The 27,597-nt window shown below is 43.5% G+C and overlaps 1 protein-coding gene across 1 annotated transcript in view; it reads right to left on the bottom strand.

Moving 5' to 3' along the window:
• Nucleotides 1-27,597, bottom strand: part of RAVER2 (ribonucleoprotein, PTB binding 2) — a gene marked incomplete at both ends in the record, with an annotated part of 68,438 nt that overhangs the window by 28,787 nt on the left and 12,054 nt on the right. Inside the window, 3 exons of the mRNA XM_080921906.1 lie at nucleotides 8,089-8,280; nucleotides 10,402-10,871; nucleotides 15,399-15,465. Coding sequence (XP_080778032.1) covers nucleotides 8,089-8,280; nucleotides 10,402-10,871; nucleotides 15,399-15,465 — 729 coding nt within the window. The remainder of the gene's footprint in view (nucleotides 1-8,088; nucleotides 8,281-10,401; nucleotides 10,872-15,398; nucleotides 15,466-27,597) is intronic.

Here is a 27,597-nt window from a genome sequence, read left to right on the forward strand (position 1 = left end):
CAGCAGCAAAGAAAGCGGCAGTTGTTAAAAGAGGATGTCCCAGGTTTTGGCACCAACGTTAGAAAAGGGATGGAGAGAGTTGGGGAAGGAATATGGCCCATGGAGGTGCGGCAAGGCCTGGGGGCAAGGGAAATGCCTCTGGGGGTCCATGTTGATTATTCCTTTCCCCTGAGGGACCAGCCATACAATGGTATAGTACAGAATAGAGTTTATTCAAGTCATAGGGGAATTAAGAGGGTAGTAGAGGCGGGAGGGGGGGTGTAGAAAAGAAGCTGGCCATGAGCACGTGGAGGGAGGTGGAGAAGGGAAGGGGAAGAGGACGGGTAAGGGGGGGAGAGCAAGGCTGCAAGAGGCCAAGAGCAAGAAACAAGAGAGAGAGGAGGGGTCCAGCAGCCCCTTTTATAGTGTCAGGTCACTGGGGCAGAGCATACCTGGCTATTGCCAGGTAACTGAGGGGTGGGGTTTACAGAATCCCAACAGCAGTCCTACCTACAGGACAGGCCACGATGCTATCAAAGCCTGAAATTCTGGCTGCCTATCATGCTGATACCGTGACTTTGCAATGAGTCTGTTCAAGAGCAGAGAGAAGTTCCCCAAGTGTTATGTAGAGAGCTAATCTACTGCTTAAAACTGAGCAACCCTGGGGGCCTGGGAAGAGTGTAAATAAGGGAGCCTGAGCCCCTCTGGCCCTGGAAGACAGCTGAGGAGAGCACAGGCTGACAGGAAAGCATGGAATCAGCTATTTCATGGCCTGAACACACAGAACTGTCATCTTTTAAAACTGACAAATAAGGACAATCCAAGCCAACGCAATACAGTAGGCTAGAAGCTGACCATGTGAAGAAGAAATGTCAAGATAAGAAAGACAAGATGTACTCCAAAGAGAAAAACAATGGGAGAGTGTCAAGATCCAGGGACATCATCCAGCTAGCCCTGCAGAGGGTATTTAAAGGAATCCTGTAACCCTGAAGAGGAAGAAACCCTCAATTCTGAGAGCTCAGGAAAAGATAAATTTCATAAAAGAAGATACACAGAGTTAGGAACGTATGTCTCGTGCCCAACACAAGTAAACTGAGCAAACTGTAGTACTCATAGGGAGAAAGAACAAGTCAACCAACACACTACGTTCTCAACAATAACCTGAGTGTACGTAAATGGCCTCAACTCAACTTAAAGACATGCCAATGAGCTGACTGGAAGAAAAACAAGATTCAACTAGCTGACATCACCAAAAAATACACCTCCCTAGCAAAGATGCAACAGACTAGGAGTCAAAGTGAAGCAAAACAAGTGGCAAATAAGCCAGCAGTTATTGGGTTGTCGGATAAGTACATTGAAAACCAAACAGATAAAGAAGGCCATTATGTACTAATAAAAGCAATAATTCATGGAGACAATTGCAAATAGTCATCATACACTGGGGCTCCCAATTTCATTAAAGGTCAGATAGGGCCTGATACAATAACTGTGTTATTTTAGTACCGTGCTCTTTAGATAGGTCATTCAAACTGAAAAGTCAACAAAGAAATCTCAAAGTTAAACTACACCTCAGACCAAATGGACTTAACAAATCTACGGAACAGCCAAAGCTGCTATTTTCTCAGCAGTCCACAAAGTGTCCTCTAAAACTGATCACATTCTGGGTCATAGAGCCACTGTAAACAAATACAAATGAACTGGAATAACCTCTTGTATCTTATATCATAGAATAAAGCTAGAAATCGGTAGTAAGAGGCATCACAGATGCTACACCAACAGCTGGAGACTGGACATCTTGAATAAATAAGCCTGGTCAATAACAAAAATTAGGAAGGAAATTTTAAGTGTCTAATATAATAATAATAATAATAATAGTAGTAGTAACAATAACAGTAACATAACTTACCAGAGCTTTTGGGGGATATAGCTAGAAAATATATAGTTACAAGTCTTTACATTGAAAAATAACCAGACAAGATTTTGTTTCAATGAGAGGATAGGATTTTGTGTTAATCAAATAATAAGATATATGCCTCAATGTCTTAGAAAAAACAGAACAAGGCAAACCCGAAAGCAGTCATTACATGAATTTAATGAGTGAATTTCATGAATCAGGAGCTGAAGGAATAGCAGATACCAAAGAGCAGGCTCTTTGAACAAGTATTACCTGAAAGGACCTGAACTAATGAGAGGGAAAAGTCCGATTAGTCCGCCTGAAAGTAAAAGTTTACAGATTCATTGTAAACAAGCACAGTGAGACACAGAGGTCAGAATGTATAAATTCCTAGACACCTATGATCAATAATCAGTAAGATATGAATAACAGAGAAAGATAACAAAAAGTCTCCTCACAAAGAAGAACCTACCACTAGACTGACTGCTAAAGTTCACCAAACCAACTGACACCAAGCTTCTCAGTGACCCATGAAACAGAGTGAGTAAGACCACCACCTAAGTCAGCATTAACCTGATACCAAAACCAAGGAGGAAAAACAACAAAGTCCCGACTCACTTCCTAAAAAAAAAAAAAGGCATAAAAACACTTAAAAAAAAAAAAAAAACCTGCAATCCAAATTCAAGAACACATTAAGAATATCAAAGACCATGACAGGGTTGGCTTCACTCCAAGGATGCAAGGATGGTTCAACATATGCAAATCCAGAAATACAATACAGCATGCATAAGTATGCCTTAGGACAGAAATCACATTACTGTTCACTTGATACAGGAAAGGCCTCAGTCCTAGGTCTGCATCCCAGGGATCAAAGCCCTGAAGTCACTATGGAAACAGGAAGGATGTGCGACGACATCATTAGGGGCTCTATGAGAAACCCGCAGCCGAGACACTAGCCATGGAAATCCATCCAAAACCATTTCCTCTGAAACCAGGAGACTGGGATGTCCATTCACTCTTAAGCAGAATGCCCAAAGTCTTAGCTAAAACAACAAGAAATAAGTGATTCAAATATGAAAGGAAAGAGCTAAGGTATTCTGATTTGCATGTACAGTTTCTGTTCCTTAGGAGCCTCCAAATACTTACCAGAGAACTATATGTGTTAAGTGCCTTTAGCAAAATAGCAGGATATACAACATATAGAAATCTGTAACTTTAACATATCAGTAACAAACTTGCCAAGAAAGAAATCAGAAAATAAACGTTATTAAAATACCTCTTTGAAACACCCAGTAATAAACCTCAAGTTGAAAGGCTAAGACAACAGAGAAAGAAACCAAAGACACTAGGATACAGAGCCCCCGTTGCTCAGAGACTGGTGGAATTGCTTATGTCAAAGTAAGCATGTTACTAGGAGCAACCTACACATTCAGGCCTATCCCCATCGAAATTCTGCTGGCATTCGTAACCATAAAATTCATAAGGAAGTAGAAAAGATGTGAAATGACAAAGTGAGCGGACGCAGAAACCTCAGTGCTGGAGGCTTCATTCACCACAGTGGCTCATCTCAGTAACCAAAGCTACTGGCATTAGACAGGCCATACACCAAGAGATCAAAGTAGACAATCCAGAAACCAGCCCAGGGAGTTACAGCCCCTTATCTCCGAGAAAGCTACTGAAAACATACACTGAGAAAAAGAAATCTCCTTACAAATGGTGTTGGGAAAACTGGGTATCCACATGCAAAAGAATGAAGCTAGGTCCTTATTTCTCTGTAAGCACAGAAATCAACTCTAAATGGATGAAAAGCTTTACGTAAGACCTGAAACTCAGACACTGTTAGGGGAAAAGAGAGAAGATACAATACAGACACAGGAAAGAAGTTTCTGTATTCATAGGAAAGGAATTAATAGAGCTCCCAGAATGGACACGTGAGATTGCATTGAGCTCAAAAGCTCCTACAAGACTAAAGAAATAGTCAGGAGCATGACGGATGTTCCACAGAACAGGGAAATGTTTTTTACGACATATTAAACATGTTATATCCTCACTCTATAAAGAACTACAAAAATCACACACACGCCGCAGTAATGTACTCAGAAGAGTGACGGTTTGGGGGAGGAAGCAGAGCCTGTCAGAAAAGAATAGGGCTCACACGGGCAAATAAGAACAAAGTATGATGGTGTGTACATTTTAAAAGTCACAAATAGTTCCTCTTATACTAACCAAAAACTCAAAGTAGGGGGCTGGAGGTATGGCTTAGTGGTTAAGGTGGGGGTTTGATTCCTACCCAGATGGTGGCTCACAAGTGCCTGGAACTCTGGTTCCTGGAGATCTGACTCTCTCTTCTGGCCGACTCAGACACCAGGCAGTGTACACGGGGCACACACATACAAGAGAACGAACCTTCACATACATAAATTAAAATGCCAAGACATTGTAGTCGGAATATACCAAATGGTAAACGTACACGGAGGGATGATCGCGAGGCAGTCACAGGCACCACAGGAAAAATAATGAAACAAAAATCACCGCAGACAGAGCGAGCTCAGTAGTCATCAATGAGTCCCTCTGGAGATCCCCAAGGAGTGGGGCTTCACAGAGCACACTCAGCTTCTCAAAAGCCTTACTTATACAGGTTGATCCTGAACTAGAGAGAAGGAGACAGAGAAGATGCGGAAGCCATCTAATGATAGTGACATTAGTGTTGTCTTAATTCCAAAATTAAGTAGTGATCATGGTTTCAAAATTAAGTGCCTGCCTCTTCTGAGCACATCTCCAAAGCTATGTCCTATAAAAATACTATTAAATCAAATTGAGCAATGCCTGGGCTAGGGTGCCCAATGAGGGTTATAGAGAAAATGAGTGAGCAGAGAAAGTGAGGGAAGGAGGAGAGGGGAAGGGGACAGAGAAAGAGCATTCATTGCCTGTTGGATTATTTGGAATACTCCAAATATAGAGATTCTAGATTTAAACATACATGTTTGAATGAGAGGAAGGCAGAGGGACTTTGTGGGGACATGGACAGGTGCTGAAGTGAGCAAGGCACACTGACATGTATGTGAAAACGTCACAACAAAACCAATTATTTTTTACACTAACATTTTTTTAACTAAAAGGATGCCTTCCATGAAACACACTGCCACCTGTGCGTTAATTTTCCATCAGCTTGATACAATCTGGAGTCTTCTGAGAAGAGGAGCCTCAATTAAAAAAAAAAAAAAAAAAAAAAAAAAAAAACAAAAAAACAAACTCCTCCATCTCATAGAGCTGTGGGCAAGTCTGTAGGGCATTTTCTTGATTAATGATTTATAAGGGATGATTCTGCCCACTTACCAGGTTATCAGGACAATAAGCACCTCTGATTTGGTGGTCCTGTGTAGATAAAAAAGCAGACAGAGCAAACCAGAGAGCAAGCCAGCAAACAGCATTATGCATGGCCTCTACGTCAGTGCCTGCCTCCAGGTTCCTGCCCTGAGTTCCTGCCCTGACTTCCCTCAGTGAACGACTGCAAGTAGTATACCAAAGAAGCCCTTTCTTCTTCAAGGTCGATTTTGGTCATGGAGTTTATCACAGCAACAGAAAGCAGAATAAGACATAGTTTCAGCAAAATAAACTAGAGGATTTATCTGAATTGTTGCAGAAAAACTTTGCCTGCTTGTTTTTTTTTTTTCAAATTTCAGATTTCAGAAACTTGATTTCAAAAAACAAAACACATACCAAGAGTCCATAAAGCGCACTATTCCTAACAACTTACGTTTAACATTAAACAACAACAACAAACCAACACTTCCTCGCTGTTTTTGCTACCTGCTTGTGAAGGTCTCATACACCACTGTGATACACATTCAGTGAGCACCACTAAAAGAGAAGAAGGGAGAGCTATATAATGCAACCTGAGGAAAAGAGATCACATGTGTGCCCCATGGATTAGAAGAATGGTGGACGGCGTGGGGCCTGTGGAGGGAGACACCTTGATCACACTGGGGAAAGGGAGGCAAAGCCAGTGGCGAACCATATCTAGTTATTCCAGGACTGAAGAGCCAGCATTAGAAGAGAAGCAACTTTCTTTAGAAATGCTAAAGATTTGCCATTAGTAAGTAGTAACATGGCAAAGGAAGTCCATGAGGGGAAGGGAGAGAGGACTGAATTCAGAATCCACTGATGTCAGCCTTTAAGGGCACAATCAGCTTGGGCAAGGACAGAGAGAAAACAAAATGGCCTGGCAGGATTCACATCTGAAGGCGTTTTAAATATTACAGAGATCTCAAAATCCAACACTGCAGAGTACTTAACAGATCTGCACAGGAAGAAGTCCCTGGGGCTGGGAAGCTGGGCTGGGCAGTAAAGTATCTGTCATGTAAGCAGGAGGACCAGAAAAGACTGGGGAAAATGATGTACACCTAATCCTGGTGCTGGGAAGGAGGCGGCCAGGTCATCCACGGGGACCTGCTAGCCCCGCAGTCTAGCTCCATAGGCCAGGTCCAGATTCAGTGAGAGATCCTGTCTCAACAAATAAGGTAGAGTGACTGAAAATTAAGGAAGACATCTAATGTTGACCTTTGGCCTCCACGTGCACGCACACATGTGGGCACATATGAACACATACACACACATATAAATCCCTTCATGAGAGCAACTTACTTGAAGGAGGAGGTGGATGCTACCTGAATGAGGCAGAGAGCAGATGGAAGATTAGGAACTGGTGCCAATGGGGCCTGTTAAATAACTAAGGTTCACCCTTAAAAACACAAGATATTAATGGCAGATGGGAAGGGGCTAGTTCAACAGGCAAAACCAGGAAGAAAACAGAGGGTCAGGAGCCCCCAGCTGGGTATACTGCCAGGAGCCCAACAAGGCCAAGAGGAGGCATGGCTCTCCCTGTGAGCAGGAAAGGGACATTTTTTACATCTCTGAGCATGTACATCCTGGGCACTGAGTGCTTGTGCATGCTGAAAAGGAAGGAAAGAAGCAGTGAGGGGAAGAAAGATGGGTGCCTGTCTGTAATACCTGATCTTCACAGGCACCACAATCATCTCACAGAGCTGAGAGCAGGAAACAACAGACACGCTAAGACCTGTGGGGGTCAGTGAAGCCCTATGCTTCGCTTGCAGGGGCACCAAGCCACATCTAAGAGGACACAGTGCCCTGACAATTCTCAACCAGTCAGGGACTAGACTCAGCAATTCCAGCTGGGAAACACTACAGGGTGAGCGGAATGAAGGAACGGTTAAAGTAGTGACCTCTGAGAGTAAGAAGCCAAGGATGCTAACTCTGAAAACAGAGACAAAGGATCCAGGGTCAGAGGTGAACTCAGAGTAATAAAAGGGGTGAAGGACAACAGCCCCCCATGCCCAACCCACCTTCTCTGCTTTTCTGCACATCTCCAGACTACTTAGGGCTGACTTTTCCATGGCCTGCCCATTACTTGTAACTCTCTGATTTACGTTTCTTATGCGTTCCCTCTGCCAAATTCAATCTAAATCCTCTGACTATGCCATACCCTTAACTTTAGCATCAACCTACTGCCTGGTCATATCTCTCCACACACGTGGTTCAACCTGACTGCTTAGCTCTCTCTCCAAACATTTAACCCGGCTCAGCCTCCTTAGAGTCACCAGATTTAATGAAGAACACTAGATGTTCCATGAAACCCAGAGTTCAGATAAACAATGAATGATTTTAATAGGACTCTGCCTCACATAAAATCTGTATTCCCTTGGCAATCCTATCCTCCACCCCCATCAACACATGTCAGTAACTCACCCATTGCTTAATGTCACACTCAAATGCCATTTTCATCATGACGTTTGTCCCAATCCTCACAAAAGAGGATCTATCCTTTCCTTCACTGAACCACCAAATACGTACTGTGCTAAGGTGAAAACTGTGAAACTGTAGTCTAAGGTACCCTCCCTCCAACACAGCCTTAGGCGTCCACACATAAATACATACATTACTTATACATCTGCACACAAACCCCCACACACAAATTACTCAAGATGACTACATTTTCATAAATCTTCTCTCGTTCTATTAACTTCTGGCTTGGTTGGATGTATACCACTTGGCCAGCTCTTTAAACAATACACTTATTGTTTAAAAACATGAATGTCTTCAGAGTATGGGAACTCTAATAGCCCAGGGAAAGACTAACTGCAGCTAGACTTGGAAGGCTCGGAGAGTCTAGATTGTCTAAGCAGCAAGCCACTCACCGCGCGCTGAGCCGCTATGAGGGCTGCTAGAGTGCTTCGCCCTGGTGCTCCTGGGGCGCAGAAGGACAGTTGAACTTGGCTCCCCTTGATGGTGATGCCATCTGCCACCTGCTGAACCTCTTCTGCATGCTCTGCAGTGCTATATTCAACCACTGCAAAGCCACCACCATGACTTCCTTCATCCTGGGCAAGCTGATACCACACAGCACATTAAAAAAAGAGATTCTAAAATTTATTTATGACCATTTGTTTACAGTAACCATGTCCAACTTCAACAGCTAGGCCTTCAGCCTGTACTGGTGACAATATTAAATTGCTTCTCCAACTAGCTTAGACACGGTTGTTCTCGAAGATAAGGATTTCAATACAATTTTTTTAACCTACTAATTTAACAGTCAATAGTCTTCTACTTATTATGAAATATACACACAATTAGCAATTAATAGAAAATATAATTAAGTAACTATATTAAAGCTTTCTTCAAAACATAACACCTGATTCATGGGTAATGAAACGCTGATTATTTATATACCAATGAAAAATGGTGTTATCAAATGAAGACGGGGGAGGAGCCACAGTCAGCTTCTATTTCAAACATATTTAGCAAGTTCCAGGAATCTGGTCAAACTGAAAAATCTCATTAATGAAACTCATGTCTAGGTTTGATACTCTATCAGCAGCAGCACAGTCTTCCCTTCCAAATGCAGGCTAACAAGCTGCCACACATGGACCTGGGTCTATTTCTGTCACCATCTGCAGGAGGGTACAGACTGACAGTAAAGTCCTGGCTCTACAGACTTGCATGGAGAGCAGAGGGAAGAAGGGATACATCACTACCACACAGTTCTGAGATTCAACCACATGTGACTGATCTTAATATACACTCCACAGTATGTATATATCCACAGAGGTGATAAACTCAAGCTTGCATCTTTGTGAAGTCACAAACACACAACCCTATTGTGCGGGTTTTCTATCCTATGTTAACATTACAAATAAATACTTTCTGAGTCCTTCATAATGTTTCTGTTCCTTTATTTTAAAAGCTTAACTTTAGCTGGGTGGTGGTGGCGTATTCCTTTAATCCCAGTACTCAGGAGGCAGAGGCAGATGCCAGTCTCTGAGCTCCAGGACACCCAGGGCTACACAGAGAAACCCTATCTCAAACAAGCACACAGAGAGCGTAACTTTTACTTCACTGTTATACTTGGGCCAAGTTTCCATTTTTCTCCCCTTCAACATTTTTACTCCTTTAAACTCTCCTAAATTGTATTTTTCTCCAAAAAGCTTTCTCTAAATGTGCAGGGCAAAGGAAAAATACCTACCTCTTCCAAGTATTCCTCTAAGAACTCAATTCCTCCTATAATTGAAACCAGACCTTCAGATCAGAGCTGCTGAAGCCAGCTGTCCCTCTGGTCCCTTGACTGCAAGAGAGTGTGTCTCCAGTGCACCCTCTGACAGCTTCCTGGGGACAAGAGCCTGAACATGACAGACCCATGGGTAAGGGGGTATGGAGATGCCACATTAATGTATGTCTGAAGCTTTAAAACCACTTCTGAAGTTGTTTCAGAGAATGACATTCACTCTTACCTAAAGGATTCCACCTGAAAGCTTCCTAACAAATCTAAAAACTACCTCAGCAGGGTTGGAGTGGACACTCAGCTCAATACCAGAACTACACAAATTTCCATTCTTTTGAAGCATTTTAGCAGGAGCTAAGGGTCACTCATTGGAGCAGCAGAAACAGAATTTATCTCTGTACCGCTAGATAAGGTGATGTACAAGGTTCCGGCTGACTCGTGGGCTCTCAGGTGCATGCATGGCTTTGCAAGAACGGAGGTGTCCAGAGACCACTGGAGAACTGTCTCAGGCAGAATACAAGCTTGTCCCCATGGCTGATTTTGAGTCACTCTTTCACTGCTCCCAAACACCCCCACCCAAGCTGAGGCTGGTCCCCGGCAGTGAAGCACTGAGATATAAGGCTCTATCTTCCTGATAGAGCCTCGCACTGGCCCAGCCCAGAGACAGTAGTGACATGACTTAGAGAAAGGAATGGCTTAATGGCTACGGCTGCACAGCTGGATGGAATGGATTTGCTATGACACAGTGAACCAAAGCAACAGAGTCTGGTCCACTGACAGAAGGGAACGACTTAAAATCTCCCTGGCGTCCTCATTACAGACTGGAAAGAAATCAGAATTGCCACTGTGAGGTTCCAATGGATGTGAAAGATTAACAGGATACAGATATAGGCAGCGATCAGATACAAATGCAGCTATTTTTAAGTCAAATCAGCTCTTAAAAAATACATACCTGGCAAAACACAGGTTTATGGATACCGGAAAAAAGTTGCAAGAGCTCTTCTGAATCGCTGTAGTCACTGGGAAGTTTATCTATACAAAGGCACTTAGAATGGATGAGCTCCGAGGCCAAGAGATTAACATCCATCCACTGTGCAAAGAGTGCCGAGGCGCCCATCTGCCTGCCCAGTAGCTCCAGTCTGGCCTTGGCAGCAAAGTCCTTTTTCATGTACTCCACAAACCCATAGCCTTTGGAGTGGCCAGTAACTTCACTGTAGACCAAAAAACACCTCTCGATGTTGCCATAGGCACGAACGAGTTCTTCAAACTCTTCTAACGTGAAGGAGACGGGCAGGTTGGTGATACACAAGAGAGCGTCTGTGGGCTGCAGCTGGACCGTCAGCTCTCTGCCTCGGAAGGAAAACTGATGAAACCTCTGAATTGCACTCTGTGCTTGCTCCCCATTCAACAAGGTAACGAATGCTGTAAGACAGCAAAGGGGTGGGCAAGAGTCAAGGCCATCGTCTTCTGCAAGAATACACCTTATGCCTAAGAGTCTATACAAACACACATACCTTCTTCTGAAATCATCAGAAAATATACCCTATTATGTGTAATTTGCCCTCCCATCCCCATTCCCACTTTTTGACATAGCGTCTCACTGTCTAGCTCCTATTGGTCTGGGACTCACTATACAGACCAAGCTGACTTCAAACTCAGAGATCCAGTGTCTCTGCCTCCAAGCCTGACCTGCAATGCACTCCTGATTCTGTTATGGTTTAAAAACTGCTTCCCCCCACCCCCCCCCCGCCCCGGACTCTTTCTCTGCACGTGTGTGTGTGTGTGTGTGTGTGTGTGTGTGTGTGTGTGTGTGTGTTGCACACACAAGTGCAGATTGTACGTAGGCAGGCAGCCACATGAGTGTGCATGGTGACCAGAGGAAGGCAACTCCTCTACCACTCCCTATCTAATCCCTTTGAGGTGGGACTCTGTCCTCCCAACCCAGAGCTCTTGCTTTCTCAGCGAAGCTAGAGCCAGCATGACGACCGTATCCCTTTGCTCCTGGTTAGTCCTATTTAGAGATGCCCTTACAGGAGCTTACAGACATGCCTCGCTTGGTATTGTGGGTGCTGGGATTCAAACTCAGGTCCTTGTGATTGTTCAGAACACATTCTTAACAATGTGTTACTATTGAGCTATCCCTCTACCCTGAGTTTTCAACTTTAATTTACTTTTTTTTTTATGCTGATGCTGCACTAAACCAATTTCATGGCTAGTTGCTCAAATAAAAAGTTTGGTAATTATATCAGGTATTCCCCTATAAGATCCAACCTATTCTGAGAGATTTTGTTTGTGGTAGAATATTCTAACACAAATTTGAACCCCCTCAAAAACAATGTAAAGTTTTTGTGAAGCCTTTATAAAAATCTTCAATGAAGTTAAAATGAGGTTACAGGACCTTTCCCCCCAAAAAGGTCTCAAAAGTCTTTCATAGACCGGGAAAACTGAAAGTGCAGTAAAAGATGCCCAAATGCCTGAAGGAAACCAGTTTTCCCACATCTGTATCACATCATCAAGATCAATTAGGACGGTGACATGGCTCTGCAATGCCAACCCTGGTGAGTGAGTTCATCCCAGGATCTGGATGCTAGAAGGGACAACTGTGGACAACTGCCACATGTCAACTGAAGAGAGAACACAATTCTGAGCTCGGATGGAAGACAGGAGGACCATACATTCAGGGTTATGCTGGGCTACACAGTTCAGACAGGGACACTGAGCCTCAAAAAAACCAAACATGACATGTGTAAGTTGAAAATCAATGAAATATAATAATTCATATTTGTTAGAATTAAATTTTAGTAATATCAACTTAATCTGTTTTCACTAATGAACATAAATATTTTAAGAACTTTTGTAAGAAATCCTAAAAGCCTCCAATTAAAATACCACAAAGCAATCCACAAATCACAAGGGAACTTCTCTCTAAAAGTGCCTCATCTCCTTAGGGAGCACAGTGGGACAGCTTGTAAGCACTTAATTCACACATGTTCAAACAGAGCAGATACACAAGGGCCGAGAAAGGGAGAATCCCGCTTGGCGACCATGTAGCTCTCAGAGTGCGAGCATCCTACCTCTGAGTGCTGCTAACATTTAGAGCAACTCGGTTTTCATTGGGCAACTTCTCTACATGCCAAGGACAACTCCACATCTAAGTCTTCCAACCAGGGAGTAAGAACAGCCCTATTAACTTTCACGTCCAATACCGCTTGTTTTTAAGGTTGGTTTGGTTTGGATTTTACTAGTTATTTTGTTGCTGTTGTTGTGACAAAAATAACCTGACAAATTCACCTGTCTTAGCTAGGGTTACACATGACCACTGAAGTAAGTCAAGACAGGAACTCAAACAGGGCAGAAACCTGAAGGCAGGAGCTGACAGATGCCATGGGGAAGTGCTGCTTACTGGCTTGCTTAGCCTGCTTTCTTATAGCCCACCACAATGGGCTGGCCAGTCCCCGCTCATCTCTAATTAAGAAAATGCTCTACAGGCCTCTCTACAGCCTGATCTTATGGAGGCTTCTTCTCAATTGAGGTCCCCTTCTCTCAGATAACTTTAGCTTGTGTAAAGTTGACCCAACACAACCCAGCACAACTGACTCCTTCTCAACTTGACACACAAACACATAGCTGTTAAGCCACAGTTTTGTTGTTGTTCATTATCAACATCAGATATGGTGAAATAGAGTTCTTTAATCCCAACACTCACTAGGCAGAGGCAAATGGATCTCTGAGTTCGAGGCCACCTAGTCTACAGAGCAAGTTCCAGGTCGGGAAGTGCTACAGAGAGAAACTTTGTATTAAAAACAAAAACAGACAAAAGGACTTCACAATATAAAGCATTTTAAGAATGTCAAAAGTCCCAAAGCCTTACAAATTCAAACACTTTAAAAGTTGTCTCTTTAAAAGTATCCAAAAGTATTTGAAAGACTTTTGAAACCCAAAGTCTCTGTAAAACTTTAAAATCTCTTTTAAAAGTTTAAAGTCAACTAGTGGCTTCTGTAAAATCAAAAATAAATTAAATTGATTTCTTACTTCAAGAGGGAAGAAGCAAGGCACAGTCGCAATCGGAACAAGGCAAAACCAAACTCCAATTGTGTAAATAACTCAGTAGTCAGCATCTGGGACTCACTCGAGATCTTCTAGGCTCCGCCAAGAGGCTTGGGTCATTTCTGCCCTCTGCCCTCTGCAGCACACAGAGCTTGACGTCTAAGGCTGGGCAGGCTCCACTCCACCACTACTGCTACTCTTGGTGGCCATACCATGGCAATGGCATCTCCAAATGCTGTGGGTCTCACTGAGATTGAGTTACATTTTCACCAACAGCCTCTCCTGTGGTCTATTCATGGTGCCCAGCTTCAACTTTTCTCTGACCCCCCCTTAATCCTGGGCCTTCAACTGCTACCAAGGCTGCACCTACACCAGTGGCCTCTCCAGGTCTCTCACAGTGCCAGCCTCAGCTGCTCTTCATCCCAGTAATGATGGTCTCTTCTTAATCACTGCTAACTTCTCAGCCCCAGCTGCCTAGCATCAACTGTCTTCTTCATCAGAAGTTTACTTCAATGGCTCTGGTCTCTTGTTAATCACTGCCGATTCTTCAGTCTCAGCTTCCAGAACCACAGAATATTAGTTCAAAATACCAAAAATGCAACATCCCATATAATCTTTAAGTAATTTTCAAACTTCCCTCTGGAACTTCCTAAGCCAGACCACCATCATCTGCACTGCTCTCAACATTCTAAGGTTCCCCAAAACTGCTCACCAAGCTCTGAATGCTTAGTGGCTTCTCTAGTCCAAATTCCAAAGTCCTTCCACAATCTGACCCAAAAACAACATTATCATGTCTGTCACAGAAATACCCCACTATCCTGGTACCAATTTCTGTCTTAAGGATTTCTGTTGTTATTGCCTACAGCACAATCTTATGGAGGAATTTTTTTAACTGAGGTTCTCTCCTCTCAGATGACTCTAGCTTATGTCAAGTTCACATAAAACTAGTATGCAACCTAAAGAAAGGAAGTCTTATTTTGGCTCACAGTTTGGGTGTTGTCACAGTGCAGAAGCTCTGGTGGCAGGAACTTGAGGCAGCTGGTCCACAACACAGTCCACAATCAGGAAGCAGAGAGTAACCAAAGCTGGTACTCAACTTGCTATCTCTGTGTTATAAAGTCTATGACCCCAGGCCAAGCAAGGTGCTACCTCAGGTAAACTAACAGATACTCACAGGTATGCCCACTGCAGGTTCGGCTGCTCTTAACTCAGTAATAAACACTGGGACTCCAGCTACACTCCTGGGGGTGGGGGGAGATGGTACAGCAATGCTTGGATCACACCCATCTCCTTGCAAGGCAGGCAAGTGCTCCACACGGAGCTCTAGTCCCAGCACCCAGGCACCATTTGCACTGGAGTACACATGTATACAGTGGCCTTAACATCATCCATGCTGTGTTTTACCATCTCAAAAACTGCTCATAAACATTTATATATCATACGCCCACAAAAGAACTGAGTTCTGATCTCACAGATATGAAACTAATACTCAGAAAAACTAAGCAAGTTTCCTACTTTGTCCAACTAAAGGTCAAGCTACACACACAGTGGGTCCGTAAAAGCCAGTACCATTAGATGGAAGCATACTACACTTCTGAAGAACACTTGTTAACATGTAACATTCAACATTCGATGGCTAAAAATCAGACTCCAGCTACACTAAATTCATTTACTGGTTAAAGTTTGGCACATTTACAAAGTAACCAGTGAGTCACACTGATGGGATTTTACACTTAGGAACTCCATAGCTGAAGAATAGAACTCGGTGTCAAAATGATTGCCAGCACCTGCAAAGGCTCTGAGTTCAATCCCCAGCACCAGAAGACAGTTCAACATGAAAAGCTTTCCTGCTCTATGATACATGCAAAATGAAAGATCAAGGGCTTGGAAGGGAACTCTCACCTGTTCGTTTATTCCTGTCCACATAGCAATACTTTAGCTCATAATCCTGTAATAACTCATGCACCTCCTGAAAGACACAAAGCCGTGAAAACACAATAAGTATATCGATTTGGTTAGTGGATGACCCAGTTTGACTGCTGCCCTTCCCCATCACACACACACACATGCATGCACACAGAGACACACACACTAACACACACACACTCACACACACATACACATGCACACATACACACTCACACATACACACACACACACATACACACTCACACACACATACACACACACATACACACAGATGCACACACATACACACACATGTACAAACACACACACATGCACACACACTCACACACATATACACACACACATACACACACACACACACACACACTCTGCTACCTCCTGACACATATGCCCACCCTCCAGATATGCCCCCATATTCCACTCAAACAGAGCACTCACTACCCACGTGAACCTGCACCTTGTTCTGTACTTAGCTAGCACTTCTAGCACGGGGTGAACTAGTCACAGAAGCTGCCCAGGCCTCCTGAGGTCACTCCAAAATCCCACCTCGAATGCTCTTTTGGGAAGCTTTTCCTGACAACTTCCCACAGAATGTGCCCTCATATGCCAATCACCATCATGTCCTGATTTATGCCCCTAGTGAAAATAAATATATATTAAATCACTCCACATGCTGTGGTTTGGGTAAGAAATACACCTGCAAATGCATGTGATGAACATGGAGAACAAACAGATGTAGATTTTATATTCTGTGATAATTAAACTGTAAATTTTAATCTCTAAATTCAACTTAAATGAAATGTTTTTATAAAAACAATTAAAGTAAAAGAAACAGGTTGAAGTCATCTGCTCTTGGCTTTTCCCTGAATATAATGTACAAACTTTACACACTTAGGTTTTGCCTGCATCACTTTATATGAGGTTGGGCATTAAGAATACACATCAAAGTGAATAGGATGTGTCTGAAACTAGCTTGTGCTGAAATTTTTCTGCATGTTTTCTTTGACACGGGGTCTCACTATATAACTGACCAGGGGCTGGTGTTTCCTGGCTGGGTACAAATGGCACAATTCTTAAGAGACACAAAGAACTTAAGTTTATCACATAGGTGGGCGTTTTGACCCCACACAGAGTGAAAACAGCCCATCCTAGGAAACAACTGAAGTGAGGAAAGGCTGGCATCAGTACTCAAGTGTTTAATCCTGAGCTCTTACCACTGCAATTACCATGAGTAGTTCTCTTCCAGTTTTCAGTTCGGAGAAGGAACTGGACTAATACGAAAAATCAGAAAACAGAAGACTAAGCAAATGACTCCTTGGATACAGCACTTGTTGGAAAACTGTGAGGACCAGAGTTTGGACCCCCGCCCCAGAACCCACACAGAAGATACAGATGGCAGCCACCTGTAACTATAACACTCGGGAGGCAGAGACAGAATCCTTGGGGCAAACTCTGGATTCAGTGAGACACAAAAGACCCTATCTTGACAGACTATGAAGGAATCAGGAAGACAACCGATACCAGCTTTGTCCACCACACATGTATTCACACACACACACACACACACACACACACACACACACACACACACACACACACACACACACACACTCTTTTTAAAACATCAGGAAACTTGAGTAGAAGAAACTCAAGAACAATGAGTAACATTGGCCACTTCTGAGTGTGGATTCTGGAAGGTTCCAGGAAACACACCCTCATTCCATCTAGTATAAACTTTTAAAAGAGTATATCACCATGTAACCATTAACAGTTAAAAAATGATTACATGATAGCTTTGTAATGAAGAGTTACCTAGAAAGGAAGATAAAGAACAGGATGGCTACACATTAGAAACTTTCCCTGGGGCTGTGGAGGTGACTCCGCTCTTCCACAGGTCCCAGGTCCAATTTCCATCACCTACATGGTGGCTCATAACCATCGGTAACTCCACAGGGATTCCGACACCCTCTTCTGGCCTCTGTGGGCACCAGACACGTACAAGGTACATAGGCAGACACGTATACAGACAGGCAAAACACCCGTAGACATCTAGTTTCCGTTCACCCTTAATATCAGTGCAGAAGAAAAAGAAAATTGTAGCCATAATGAGTAAACTGTAAAAACATAAACCAGTAAGAATATGACAATCACCTGTCACACAGGACAGACAGAAGTTGAGTGTCTACAGGGCTTCTTAATAAGCTTTATTAGAAATTCCCAAAAATACACATCATTTTTTGAAATGGTTTGCGGAATGCTGCAATTTAGACATTTGCGTCATTTATCTTGAACGTGAAATGTTTTCTCAGACTTAGGAAAACGTCAACTGTGGTCCCAAGAAAAAAACATAACTTCTCCTTACATAACACACAGCTTGCCAGCCACCTAAGTTAGCACTCTACAGAGAAGACTTTAGAGGAGGATCAAGTGTGTTCTTCTGGTGGCACAGACTCTAATCTTTCATCTGGCTGTTGAGCAGCTGTCAAGTTCTAGATAAAGAAAGCTGATACCACCCAGCATGTTATCAAATATCTGCCAAGAAATGGCCTGCTGTGCGGTCCTTCAGCTGAGGGACTTGCCTAAGGGAAATCTTCAGGACCAGAGATGCACTTTGCAAAAGTCTTATTTTCACAACATCTGTACTTATAATTACTGCTCTCCTGTTCACTGGGTGTGTAGGGTGCTGTCTGCTAATGGGGAAGCTGTACACAGCTTCCAAGAGAGAAGCAGCCAATGGTCTTTCTCTCTGCCCTGAAGATCACCCCTCCATCTGCACAAGGAGACCTAGGGTAGAACTTTCAGAGCTGATCGGGTCCTAGAAAGCATTTGCCCAGATTTCTGGGAGAACTAAACTTAAGCTCCCGGGAGCTGAGACTGCTGTGTGATTTTCCCTCACATACACTCTGAAAGCACTCTGTGCAGCAACATCATTTATAAATTCCTTATGGCACAGGAGTGTGTCAAGCTGACATTTCTGGCTGACATCAGCGTGTCCTGGCCAGACTCTCTAACATCCTCTGAAGCTTCCTGAAAGGTTTCTAGCAGAGAGGAAACAGCTTTGATTCCAGCTGTGGCGGAGCTCAGCCACCTAAGCACCTCTGTTCTGCACCCTTTCCCATAGGAAAGATACGCACCTAAAGCACGGGTCTCCTATGCTCTCGGCTGTGATTTTGTTTGTTTGCTTCAAATTGTGTTAAGAAAAGCTTTGGGGCCAAAAAAGATGGCTGAATGAGTAAAGATGTCCACCCCCAAATCTGAGGCCTGAGATTAGTGTATGGAACTAGTAAGTGTGGAGTCACTCACCTCCACATGCATTACCCCCCCCCCACACACACACGTTCGTGTGCATGCACACAAATGCCGTAATTTATTTTTAAAAAGGCTTTCACAGATCAAAGGGTGCTCTAATAAGGTACACTATTTTTAAATCTCACTAATTTGGATTAAAAGGAGAACGTGGCTCAGTGGGCAAGAGAACTTGCTGCCAAGCCTGAATTCAATCCCTAGGACTCGGACGATGGAAAGAGAGAACAGACTCTCTCCAGTTATCTTGTGACCTGCAGGTTCAGACACAGACAGATATAAAAAGAAACTTAAAGAACAAATGTGTTGCTTTAAACTGTAAGCAACAGGAAAATAGCAACATGACCTACAAAGTGGATGTAGATGGTCCTCCTTTCTTCAGGTGTCTCTCAGGGGAGCTGGACAGGTCCAGACAGGAGGCAACTCTACCTCCGAGGTGCTGGGACTCCAGGCTTACCCCTCCACGGTCAGCTGCAAGGGACTACATTCACAAGAAACTGAAAGCGTGTGTGGATGAGTTACAGCCTCACCCACAGCTTATGTAGGCCCTGCTGAACCACATTCTTTCCAGTGTTAGCCGAGACTCAGGTGTCGTCAATCTGTGCCTCTCTGTGGTCTTAATTTGAATCCTGTTGGTAAGTGTGGCATTGTGACCGCTGACTTCAGGTGTCAGTTTAACCACAACATGCAGTGATTTAAGCAAATATGAACCTAGTGTTGCTGAGAAATATTTTATGTATATTTATTATATATATATATTCGTGTATCTGAGATAGCGATCTCCAGCTACTTCAGAAAAAGAGATCTATGCAGTGAGTGAACCTCATCCAGTAGTGAAGGCTTTAACAGCCAAACCTAGGGCTTCCTGATGATGACACCACACTCAGCACTGGGGCATCCAGCCTTGCCCAGGTTCTTAGCCTGCAGGTGTGACATGGCAGCAGGCAACCATGGAGTCAATTAGTCAAATCTATTTTTGTTAATCATTTTTTCTTTTCTTGAAAATTGATTTTTTTTCATACAATGTATTATGATTATGGTTTTCCATTCCCTCTACTCCTCCCTGTCCTCCCCCACCTCCCCTCCCATTAGCACCCACACCCTTTCTGTCTCTTATAATAAAACACATAGGCATCTAAAGAATGATAATAAAACAGAAAATATGCCAATTAGAATAGAATAAAACTACCAAACAAGAAAGACCCAAAGAAAAAGCACAAGAAACACAAAAAGATGCAGAGACACATTTACACAGGATCCCACAAAAACATAGAGTTGGAAGTTATAATATATAGACAAAGGACCTGTTAGGTTAGAAAACAAACAAACGGGCTGGAGAGATGACTCAGTGGTTAGGAGCACTGGCTGTTCTTCCTGAGGTTCTAAGTTCAATTCCCAGCAACCACATAGTGGCTCACAACCATCTGTAATGGGATCTGATGCCCTCTTCTGGTGTGTCTGACAGCTACAGTGTATTCATATACATAAAATAATAAAAATAATAAATAATAGTAATGATTATAATTTTGGGTACACCTAGACCTTAAATCATTAATAACTCAAGAGCTAAGAAGATAGCCTTGTGGAAATTTTTGGTAGTTAAAAATCATTATGTTTAATCTTTACACACAAAGAAAACTTTGACTATTTCCATGTTACGTTTTGTTTTACATGTACTTTATGATCACTGTAACTAGTAAGATTTCAATGCACACTATGAAACCTTTAAAAAAATCAAGTACTGACTAAAATATATTCATACAGTTTTATGCTAAAAAAAAAAAAAAGAAAACAAACAAAAATCTCTGACTCAGCATTATAAGACAAAGAACTCCCACAGCTGCCATCGAGTCTGTTTTGTGCTGGCCATCAACTGCTGGGACCCACCGTTAAGAGGTCTGTTTTCCCAGAGACTCCCTTGGAGAAAACTAACTTTCATTTGCAAGAGGCTATCTATCTGGGTCAGGGATACCCAGTTTGTCCATCTCTTTGTCTCTTTCATTTTTCTTTCAGCTCAACGTCCTCCTCTAGTGCAGATCTGTGCCATCCCTATGCCATGACCTGTCTCTGTGGGTTCATGTGTGCCATCCCTGTGCCATGACCTGTCTCTGTGGGTTCATGTGTGCCATCCCTGTGCCATGACCTGTCTCTGTGGGTTCATGTGTGCCATCCCTGTGCCATGACCTGTCTCTGTGGGTTCATGTGTGCCAGCCCTGTGCCATGACCTGTCTCTGTGGGTTCATGTGTGCCATCCCTGTGCCATGACCTGTCTCTGTGGGTTCATGTGTGCCAGCCCTGTGCCATGACCTGTCTCTGTGGGTTCATGTGTGCCAGCCCTGTGCCATGACCTGTCTCTGTGGGTTCATGTGTGCCATCCCTGTGCCATGACCTGTCTCTGTGGGTTCATGTGTGCCAGCCCTGTTGAATCTAGAGGACCTTGTTTCCTTGCTGTGCCCTACCCCCTCTGGCTCTTACATCCTTTCTGCCTCCTCTTCCTCAGAGTTCCCTGAGCCCTGGAGGGAGTGGGGGATATGACAGACATCCTTTTTAGGGCTGAGTGTTCCGAGGACTCTTGCTCTGCGTATTATCTGCGGGTCTCTGCATTTGCTCCCATCTGCCGCAGGAGGAAGCTCTTCTGATGGTGCCTATGCAGAGCAAGGCTCTGTTAGTATAGCAGAATGTCATTGGGAGGCATTTTACTGCTGTATTCCTTTAGCAGAACAGTAACATTTGGATCCCCCTAGGTCCTTGGCCTACCTAGTCTCTTGGTCACCACCACTCAAGGAGTGTTTCTCCTATAGGTGGCTTTTAAAACACTGAGTATTAACCCTTTGTCATTAGTGACATTACAAGTGTCTTAATTTAGTACATGGTCTGCTGTTCTGTTTAGTTCAGATTTTCAGTGGAGAGAGGCTTTTCCTTTGGACAAACTCAAATCTATGACTCCTCCCTCTTGTACAGTCTGTGCCTTTCAAAGGCCTTTTCTGCTTGGGTGGGGGGTGCAAACCTGCAATGCCAGCACTCAGGAAGTTAAAACAGAGGGATTGGGAGTTCTAGGTCATCCTTGGCTACATGGTGAGTTCATTCAGAACCAGCCTGGGCTACATATAATGCTGTGTTTAGACAACAAAAACAAGAGGAGGAGGGGAAGGAAGGGAGGGAAGAGAAGACAGGAGAATCCATCCCAACCAAATACATGAAGTATTGTGTTTTCCACTGGCTTCCTTCTTTTTACATTTTGGTTTCTAGTCACTTCAGAGTGAGGGTTTTTGGTGATGGGGTGCTGTTCTTGGTCTTTCCTTTTCTTTTGTTTGGGTTTTGTCTAATTATTATTTTGTTTGGTTGGTATTTGAGAGGGGAGGTCTCACAGCTGAGGCTGGTCGTGAACTCCTGATCTCCTGCCTCAGTTTCCTAAATGGAAAGCCTTGCAATTTTCACACAGTAGGAAGTAGGAAATTGGCTTATCCTTACTTGGGAAATTAATTTCCTTTTCTTCCCAGCTGGATAAGCCACTGTCTTGCTGCCACTGAGCAATGGTTACTAGTTAGAGCTCATACCACTATGACAACACTCTACAGGGAAAACCCAAGAGAAGGATTCTTTCCTTTGGCTCACAGTTTCAGAGGGTTCCCTCAGTCATGGTAAAGGAGGCTTGCTGAGACAGCTCAGTCTACAGTAATGGCAATTTGTGGTGGAGGGCGTTCCCATCATGGGAAGACAAGAAACTGCATGCACGGGAAACAGGGCTGGACATATAAACTTTTAGGCCAGCCCTTCATGATCTATTTCTGCTAGAGACACTATTTCTCAACTTCCAGTGTCCAGAACCTCTCAAAACTCCGTCACAAACTGGGGACCAGGTATTCAAAACATAAATCTGTAGTGACCTTTGCAAACCTTGACACTGTCTCTGACAACAAGCCTCCAGATACACAGAAACTGGTGTGTTATCCTACATTTCTGTCCCTTTGGGCATTTTGTCCAGCCTTTGATAACTGTGTACTCTATTAAACATGTAACTTGATAAGTCTGTAAACTAGTAGGAAAAAAGATTTCCCTTCTTACTACTGTTTCTAGATTGGGGCTCTTAAGAATAAAACTGGGAATAAAAATTCTGAGTAACTATATGTGAGACTAAAACTGTGGAATTATATGCATGGCCATCCTATAAGTTGAAGGTTTTGTTCCCTCAAAGCTCTTGCTGGAGTCTAATCTCCGCTGAGGTATTAAGAGGGCAGAAACTTAATCTGATTGTGTTTAGAGGTTGGTAAGGGTTATGTAAGGTCACCGATTGTGTTTAGAGGTTGGTAAGGGTTATGTAAGGTCACCGATTATGTTTAGAGGTTGGTAAGGGTTATGTAAGGTCACCGAGATAGAGCCCCAGCCATTGAACACTGGTGGATTTGTAAGGCGGCAACCAAGATGCAGAGGCTGTGCATGAATGTCTGCTGTCCCCCGACTCGATCTTGTGTGGTGCTGTGAGCCACTGCCAACACAGCCAGAGCACACACCCTTGACCTCAGACCAGAACTGTTAACCATGTAACTTCACAGTGTGGCCAGACTCGGCCTTTCTTTAAAAAGGAGCTATGTATAGCTTATGTTTGTCCTCAGAATGTGCCAGCTTCTGAGACCTTTGAAGCCCTTGACACATTCACTAGTAGACCATGACTGTCAAGTATTCCACACCCAAGCCAGGGGAGTCACTTGCCATTTTATTTTCACCCATTCTGGGAGGCACACAGGTAGTCAACTGGCTTCATCTGGCTCTCTACCATGGGTAATGGAACCACAGACAGACCCTGCTGTTTATCTGTTCAATGGCCATGAACATTTCCCAAAGAGAAGTAACTGTTCTAGCTGATTTTTCAACTGGATAGTTTAGATTTTTCTCATTTTTTAACACGTATATATTTTGTGGGAGGAGAGGAGCCATGCCATGGCACACACGTGGAAGTCGGAGGATGACTGAGAGTCTGTTCTCTTCTCCCATGCGGATGCTGGGAACTGAATCCAGGTTCAGGCTTGGCAACCGTGCCTTTATCCAGACAGCCATCTTGTCAGCCTTGAATCTTCCTAACTTGTAAAACAGCCTTGGTTTCTTTGTCTGTCTGCACCTCTCTCTTACACACACACACACACACACACACACACACACACACACACACACACCTTTCTTTTAAGAGAGTCTCTAAGAAAGGCATGATAGCATGTGTCTTTTAATCTGAGTGTTCTGGGAGGAAGAGGCAGGGAATCTCTGTGAGTTAGAGGACAGATAGCCTGTCTGCAGAGTGCGTTCCAGGACAGCCGAAGTTACAAAATAGAGACCCTTTCTTAAAAACAATAATGTCAGAGGAAGGAAGGAAGGAAGGAAGGAAGGAAGGAAGAAAGGAAGGGGGAAGGAAGACAACATCTCAATGTGTAGCCCAGATTATCTTACGATGTAACTAAGGGTGGTCTCAAACCCACACTTCCTTCTGTCTCAACTTCTCAAATTCTAGGATTACAGGGATGAGCTCCCATACCCAACTTAGAATTTCTTCATGAATTCTGAATATGAATTCTTTGTCCAATATGAAGGATTTTCTTCTAGTCTCTGATATACCTGGTTTTTATTATGTCTTTCTGATGAGAAGTCAATTTTCACCAAGTTCAGTCTACCATGTTTTCTTCTCTGGAGAACACTTTGTGTCCTGTGTGAGAAGTCTCTACCTACCTCAGGTCACAGAGACATCACTATATCCTAACATTCAACTCAGATTATGATTCACCTAAAGCATTGTCACCTGTGTGGCATCAGGCAGGAGCCAACTTTGGGCAGAAGAATTTCTAACTTCCCTTAGGACCCTGTCTAGGAAACGGATTCTTGGCCTCACGGGGCTCCTGGACCACCTGTGCTCTCTTATCCATTTATCTTGTTCTTTTTTAAAATCAATATTACACTATTAAATTACTTCAGATTTATAGTAAGTCTTTAAATAGTATTAGTGGTATATGAACATTTTCTTCACAATTTCCTCAGATAGTCTAAGCTCTCTGTGTTTCTGTACAAATTTCGGGTCAGAACATCTATGTCCAAGAACAAGACCTGCAAGGGTTTTAAGTTTGCTTGTTTCAAAGGCTCCTGTGGGTGTTGGAGGCTTGGTCCCCAGCTGGTGCTGCTGGTGAGGCTCGGAGATGGAGCCTCCTCTGGGAGAGGTTGCTGGGGACAAGCCTTTGCAATGTGTATTTTGTCCCTGCTCCCTTTCTGTCCCTGATTCTTAGTTGCCCTAAGGTGAGGGACCCAGAAACAACGGAACGGTCAAAACCAGGCGGAAACCTTGAAACCGAGGCCTGTTTTGCTCAGCTTGTGTCTTGCCACGGCAACGGAAAGACGGGCTAGTGCAGGTCCAGTCCCACCCTGGGCACTCTGGGAGGAACTCCTGTCTCAATCAGGCTTAAAGTTATCTGTTTCTAATAACAAATAATGGAGGCCTGCATTTGTCACCATATAATTTTATTTGTATACTATTTATTAAAGACAAAAGAGAAGCTGCACACTAATGTGATGGGAATGTGTGCCCATTTTCACACACAGAGTTAAGTCTTGGCTGAATATCCCATACTGCAGGACATGATCGTTAACTTTCTTCAGAGCTCATCGATGCTCTTGACCTTACTGTCGGCATTGAAAATGCTGCTTTCTTTGCATAGGGACACAGCACAACATGGCAGGGTTAGGGCCATCTTAGAAACTGTTAGAAATTCTGTTCTGATTCCAAACCACAATTCATGGCAAAGTTTTTTTAATGGAACTCGGCAGCAAATCAATCAGCAATTCTTTGTGTGTGTGTGTGCACAGGCATGTGGATATGCATGGAGGGACATGTATAGAGTTTGTGTGTGTGCACAGGCATGTGGATATACATGGAGGTACATGTATAGAGTTTGTGTGTGTGCACAGGCATGTGGATATACATGGAGGTGCATGTATAGAGTTTGTGTGTGTGTACAGGCATGTGGATATACATGGAGGGACATGTATAGAGTTTGTGTGTGTGCACAGGCATGTGGATATACATGGAGGTACATGTATAGAGTTTGTGTGTGTGCACAGGCATGTGGATATACATGGAGGTGCATGTATAGAGTTTGTGTGTGTGCACAGGCATGTGGATATACATGGAGGGACATGTATAGAGTTTGTGTGTGTGCACAGGCATGTGGATATACATGGAGGTGCATGTATAGAGTTTGTGTGTGTGCACAGGCATGTGGATATGCATGGAGGTGCATGTATAGAGTTTGTATGTGCACAGGCATGTGGATATACATGGAGGGACATGTATAGAGTTTGTGTGTGTGCACAGGCATGTGGATATACATGGAGGTACATGTATAGAGGCCAGAGGATGATGTCAAGCATCTTCTTCAACCACTTTTTTATGTCCACAAGTGTGCCTGCATGAGTCTATGTGTGTCAAGTTGCAGGAGCCTCAGGTGACCAGAGGAGATGTCAGACCCCGTAGAATTGGAGCAGACAGGTGTGAGCTGTTTTGCAGATGCTGAGACTAGAACCCAGGTCCTCTGCAAGAGTACAAAACAGTCCTAATTGCTGAGCAATCTTTCTATCTGCCTCCACCTTTGTTTTTTTTTTTTTTTTAAATGATTGTCATAGTTAGGGTTGTACTGGTATGAAGAGACACCATGACCCAGGCAACTCTTAAAAAGAAAGCCATTTAATTGGGGCTGGCTTACAGTGTCAGAGGTTTAATCTACTATCATCATGGTGGGAACCATTGCAGTATTCAGGCAGACATGGTGCTGGAGAAGGACTGAAAGTTCTCAGTCTTGATCAGAAGGTAGCCAGGACACTGTGTTCTTGCACTGGAATGAACCTGAGAATACATGAAACCTCAAAGTCCTACCTCCATAGTGACCCACAAGGCCACACCTCCTCTAAAAAGGTCATACCTCCTCTAATAAGGCCACACCTTCTAACAGTGTCACTCCCTACAGCCAAGCATTCAAACACATGAGTCTATAGGGGCCATACTTAATCTAACAACCACAAAATGTATATTCAGAACCACCAGCTAGACTCTGTTTAGGTGATCCCAACTTTGTTGGCAATGTCCAGAGCATTATAATCAGGAAGCAGCCAAACATATGCCTTCGTCTCTCCATCAGGCCTTATCAGGGTATTGACTTTGGCCACATCAACCACATAGTTTCTTCACGACCTGTTTGATTGGTGCCTGTGTGTTGTTTCTTCTGTCTTCTCTGTGGCTGAGTCAGTGGTCAGAGGAAAACTGATGATGTAGCAGTCAGCTCGTGATCCTGGGCAGCTCTTACAAGACACTGGTGCTGCCTCTGGAGCAGCAGGGTCATGGGTTGCCAGAAGGTAGGTAACATGCAGATCTTCATTCAGTGGCTGTGGACAGCTCTCAAAACTGCCTTCTTGGATTTCAATGCCTTTGCATTGGCTTTGGGAGAAGCAGGGGGTTCCTTTACTTTAAGGGCCATCTTAATGAAAAACCACAGCATCAGCATCATCATCATCACTACTATCAAACAGGTGCTCACTCACTGGCTAGACTAGTGGATCAGCACGTTACAGAGATCCTATCTCAGCAACCTCCTTCCTCTCCAACCCCCACCCCCCATGGATTACAGCCACATGTCACTACTTCTAGCTTTATACTTGAGTGCTGAGGGTCCAAACTCAGGTCCGAATGCTTCTGCAACAAGCTCTTTACCGACTTAACCATCTCCACAGCCCTCAATCAGCAATTCTGAAAATTAAACAATCTAATACAATGCAATCCCCAGATCTACTAGTCTGACACTTAGATGCTGGAAGATAATAAGTCTTTCAGTTGGGCTGAACA

This window comes from Micromys minutus (assembly GCF_963924665.1).
Source record: "Micromys minutus genome assembly, chromosome: 9".
Classification (NCBI taxonomy): Eukaryota; Metazoa; Chordata; class Mammalia; order Rodentia; family Muridae; genus Micromys; species Micromys minutus.